This window comes from Mesoplodon mirus (assembly GCF_964341445.2).
Source record: "Mesoplodon mirus genome assembly, chromosome: 7".
NCBI classification, from domain to species: domain Eukaryota; kingdom Metazoa; phylum Chordata; class Mammalia; order Artiodactyla; family Ziphiidae; genus Mesoplodon; species Mesoplodon mirus.
In genome coordinates, this window is record NC_138983.1 from 94,725,569 (window position 1) to 94,730,503 (window position 4,935).

General features: G+C 43.7%; 1 protein-coding gene across 1 annotated transcript; it reads right to left on the reverse strand.

The window, feature by feature from the left end:
- Nucleotides 1-320: 320 nt before the first annotated feature.
- LOC309807561 (UDP-N-acetylglucosamine--peptide N-acetylglucosaminyltransferase 110 kDa subunit-like) lies at nt 321-4,713 on the reverse strand. The gene is made up of 2 exons (XM_082627367.1): nt 1,124-4,713; nt 321-393 (listed from the first exon to the last, which is right to left on the reverse strand). The coding sequence occupies exon 1, from the start codon at nt 4,503-4,505 to the stop codon at nt 1,365-1,367; it is 3,141 nt and encodes a 1,046-aa protein (XP_082483493.1). The 5' UTR covers nt 4,506-4,713; the 3' UTR covers nt 321-393; nt 1,124-1,364.
- Nucleotides 4,714-4,935: the final 222 nt, after the last annotated feature.

The window sequence follows — 4,935 nt, forward strand, 5'->3', positions numbered from 1 at the left end:
TGTTTAAGCCTCAAGCCCTCGATCCTTTGTTGAAATACAATAATTTCATTCCTATGGTTTTCAATACCAAAAACTCTACCTCCAGGAGGGTTAAAGTCTAATTTGTACTCCAAACCAAGTAGCAGTGCAGTTCGCTACTACTGAGGCTGAATCCATAAAGACTTCAAGACCACGACCAGAAGACAAGTTATTATATATAATACCCTAGAAGGCCTGAAACATAATTATCATATACATAGCTGGTCCTTCAGAGCTTTTTACCTATAACATGTTTTTTGATGAAAGTTATTTAATGTACTGGAGATAACTGTGAACTACTGATCAAATATTTGAATACTTATACTTACCTGGAATTTCATTTCTGCTGAAAGAAAAAGGAAGAACAGGACTCACCTAAAACAAAACAAACTTTAGAAATGAAAGTAAACATCTTGTCACACACTATCACTTTTGGAAGCAGCATAGAGGGGCAGTCAACAGTAAAACACTGGTGAAATAGGACAAAACTCTAGGCCAAAAATCCATTATTATTATCATCAGTCACAGTACCACAACTGTGCCCTTCATAATTAATAAGCACTCCTAAGAATCTTCATTTGGCACCAGATGATGTGTTTAAGAGAAACACTCTGGGAGGTTTTGAATCAGACTTGGTTTTTGTTAGCCAAGTTACAGGAGAATTTTTAAAGTGGGGGGAAGGGAAGAAGGAAACGGACCAGAAAAAGAATTGAAGCCATCATCTACAAACCAACAAAGCACTGAGAGTTCCAAACGTTATGTCAGACACTAAAATGACTGACACAGGCTCAAGCGGTTTATAAAACCTAGAAAAAGACTACACCAGCAAAGTCCCCATTTATCTGTAGAGTTCAGAAACTAAAACAAGGAATATTTCAGCTTAACACCTGATCTCAAGAGAATCATATACACTTCACATGAATAAAAATACCTGAAACCAAACATTTTTAAAAGCTCCAATACCCAAAATAGAAAGAAAAAAATTAATTCAGAAGACTCAATCCATCCATGATAATCACAAAACGGCTGGGCAATCTCTATCTCCCTTCCACACTAACCATCCATCCCCTGGAAGACCAAGGGAGATCAGACCTTCCAGACTTACCTTCCAGACCTTCCAGACACCTGGCTGCGGCAAAATTCGATGGAATCTCCTTGTGGAACAGCAGTTTCCCATCTCTTGTGTCTCTCCCTGTCATGATCATGCAGGAAGCAAGTCTGGCTGTGCTATTTCTTATCATTGTGTGTCACCCATCTGCAACATGATATTGAAAAAGTAGTTCCCTTTCCCCCAGAAGGCTGAGGCTCAGCTACAGGGGTAATTCTCCTGGGCACACAGTCATTATTTAGGCCGACTCAGTGACTTCAACAGGCTTAATCATGTGATCAGGCTTGTTGCCAGCTGCATAATGCTCCCACATCTGTAGATAGAGCCACTCTAGTTCCATCGTGTATTGTTTGGTGTTGAACAGAGGGCTAGATGTTCTCTGCTTCCAGACTTTGCCACGAATTTTCTTCAGGTATTCTACATCAGTTCCCAGTTTCACAGCTATCTCTTCATATTCTTGTCTATTTTTAGCAATCAGCTCAAGACAGCCTAAACAAGTGAGCTGGGAAGCTGCAACTCGGGAAGCAAGAGTCTCTCCTGGCATAGTCACCATGGGGGTCCCTGCCCAAAGGACGTCCATCCCTGTGGTGTGTCCATTACAGAGTGGAGTGTCCAAGCAGACATCAGCCAGCTGGCCTCTCCGAACATGTTCCTCTTTAGGAGCAACAGGGGAAAAAATGAGACGGTTCGGGCGAAGGCCCATATTTTGTGCGTACTGTTGAATATTAGCTTCTCCTGCTGCTGGAAAACGCAACAGCCACAGTACACTATTGGGAACACGCTTCAGAATATTTGCCCACACCTGCAAAGTAGATGGGTCAATTTTGTATAACTGATTAAAGTTACAGTACACAATGGCATCTTCCGGTAACCCGTACTGAGAACGTGTGGTTACAATAATGGTACGGGGAACCTCCTCTCCAGTGGCAGCCTTAGTGTTGATCAGGGTAGTTGCCAGTCCATTGCTAATATTGAATCCATTCATTGTAATCTGAATTTGTCCTCTGTTAATCATTTCAATAACTGCTTCTGCAACAGTATTCATAGGAATGACAGGCATATTAAGAGTTGTATTACTGCTGTCTGCGTTGTCTTCTCCATCAGGACATTTCATCTTGACTATTTGCACATCTGATAGACTATCAAGAAATGCTTGGAGGTCGATGCCATTCAGCACAATCCGATTGTCATAAATGTGCCCATTGGACTTAAAATCGATGACGGCTTTTTTCTTCAGGTGAGGGAACATATTAGCATGATCACCAATAAAGAAAGTATGGGGCATATAAGCCAGTTTCTCAGAATACTGCTCAGCAACTTCAGCAGGTGAAGTTTCCTGATCAGTGATGATATAATCCATGAAAAGCGCGCCACTAGTCCCAGGGTACCCCAGCCACATTGCCTGAATAGGAGCTGGCCTGAGAGCAAAGAGTTCATTTCGAGCACCCCTGGTATAACCATTCAGATTTACAAGGATGTGTATACCATCTTGATGGATGCAATCAGCTGCTTTCCCATTGCATGGAATCTGAGAAAGATCAATGAAATGATTGGCTTCTGCCATCACCTTCGCTCGGAAGTTTGTGCCATCATGTGGGCTCAGGGCATAACAGAATATCTCAAATGTATCAGGATTGTGCATGCCTGGAATAGACTGCATAAGATGAGAAGTAGGATGATTCCCAAAGTCAGAACTCACGTATCCTACACGCAGTCGACCATCACTGAGCTTCAAGTCTTTTGGATGTTCATACGGTGGTTTATGAAGGACACTTATATTAGCCAAGCAGAGGTTCCCATGCCTCTCAGCAATAGCCTTCCTGAAGCCATGAGAAAGAGGATAGAGCATACTATGATGAGGCTGCACAGAAGGCAACCTATTCTTCTCCAACTGGTCGGCCACAATGCTGACCAACTTCTTCATTCGCTCATCATAGTCTGTCCAATCACAGACAACCTGCAGGCAATGAGCCAAATTACAATAAGCGTCAGGAAAGTCAGGTTGAAGCTTCAGAACAGTGCGATAAGAAGCAATTGCTTCTGGAATATTCCCTGAATCGTGGTGAATGGAAGCCAGATTGCTGTGGGCATCCGCAAATGCAGGGCTGATCTGAATGGCATGAGTATAACACTGCAAGGCTCCCTGAACATCCTGCATCTCCCGTAGGGTGTTTCCCATATTGCAGTAGGCATCAGCAAAGGTAGGACTGATTCGAATAGCCTCCTTATAATGCATCAGAGCTTCATGCAGTTTTCCCTGCTGCTTCAATACACTTGCTAAATTTGAATGGGCATCAGCAAAGTCTGGGCAGAGCTCTAATGCTTTACGATACAAGCGAACTGCCTCTTCACTGTTTCCCTGTTCTCCTTTGATATTGGCTAGGTTATTCAGAGAGTCTGCATGGGTGGGACACAGCTGGAGAGCTGTATGATAACAATCTTCTGCTTCAGCAACACTGCCCTTCTCTTTGAGAGCATTTCCTAGGTTGCAGTAAGCATCAGGGAAATGTGGTTGCAATTCAATAGCTCGCCTGTAGGTGTCTATTGCCAGATCCATCAGGCCTTGCTCATGGTATACACAAGCCAGGTTGCCATGTACCACTGCATGATTTGGACTCAAGCTTAGGGCACGAAGGTAAGCTGCCACAGCTCTGTCAAAAATCCGTGCCTCATTGAAGACATTTCCTAAATTGATATAAGCATCCAGAAAATTGGGGTCAAGGGTGACAGCCTTTTCAAAGTGATGAATTGCAAGCCAAATCTCCCCTTGCGCATTGAAAACACAGCCAAGATTACTCCAAGCTACTGCAAAGTTCGGTTGCATCTCAATTGCTTTCAAATAACATGCCTTGGCTTCTTCTAAGCCACCCAGGGCTTTGAGCAGGTTCCCCAGGTCACTGCGAACACAGTACAAATAAGGATTGTACTGAAGAGCAGACACGTAAGCTTGTACTGCCCCTTCCATGTCGCCTGCTGCTACCAATGCGGCTGCCAGGTTAATATAACCATCGATGAAATCTGGTTTGAGATGCAATGCATGCCGGTAATGCTCAGTTGCTTCCTGCAACTGCCCTCTTTCCTTGTACACATTCCCCAAATTCGAATAGGCTTCTGCCAGAAGAGGGTTCTGTTTAATTGCCAGAGTACTGAAGTGGGCAGATCTGTCCAGCCTTCGACACTGGAAGTGTATAGATGAAAGTAATAAAAGTACACCAGTATTGCCTGGCTCTTGTCTCCAGAGCTGCATGCAGTGTCTCTCAGCTGTCTCAAAATCTCCTGCCTGATATTCTCGATGTGCCAACTCAGCTAACCCTTGGAAGGAAAGCATACGTTTCGTTGGTTCTGTGCTGTCGGCCACGTTGCCCACGGAAGACGCCATCTGGAGCTTCTGGAGAGAGTGAAAAAAGGGGGTAATTGAGTCCCGCTGCCGCCACTACTGGCAAGAACGTTTCTAGAGGGAGCAAACACGAGCGCAGCAGCCGTACCACTGCTTTGGCAGGCTTAAGCGGCGGCAACAGTTACAGGCACCGAACCTTAGGAACTCTGGTTGGCCATCTACCTCTCATGCTCTTGAAATCTTAATTCTTAACCCTGCCCTCTTCCACCATTTTTCTCCTCATCAGGGAATAAAAATTACCTATCCATTTGCCTTACAAGAAATCAAAAGTCAGTAGTCCAAACACTTTTTAAAATATTGTTTTCTGTCCAGTTGGAAATGAAATACATGATTGACTTTTCTTCATCATTCATATAGTCAACGTGGAAAACATTAGGGCCATGAATTTCAATACAGTAAGATGAGAAAATTT

Bases quoted from the DNA above. Each gene is read 5' to 3' on its own strand.
- LOC309807561 (XM_082627367.1), bottom strand. From the start codon at position 4,505: ATGGCGTCTTCCGTGGGCAACGTGGCCGACAGCACAGAACCAACGAAA.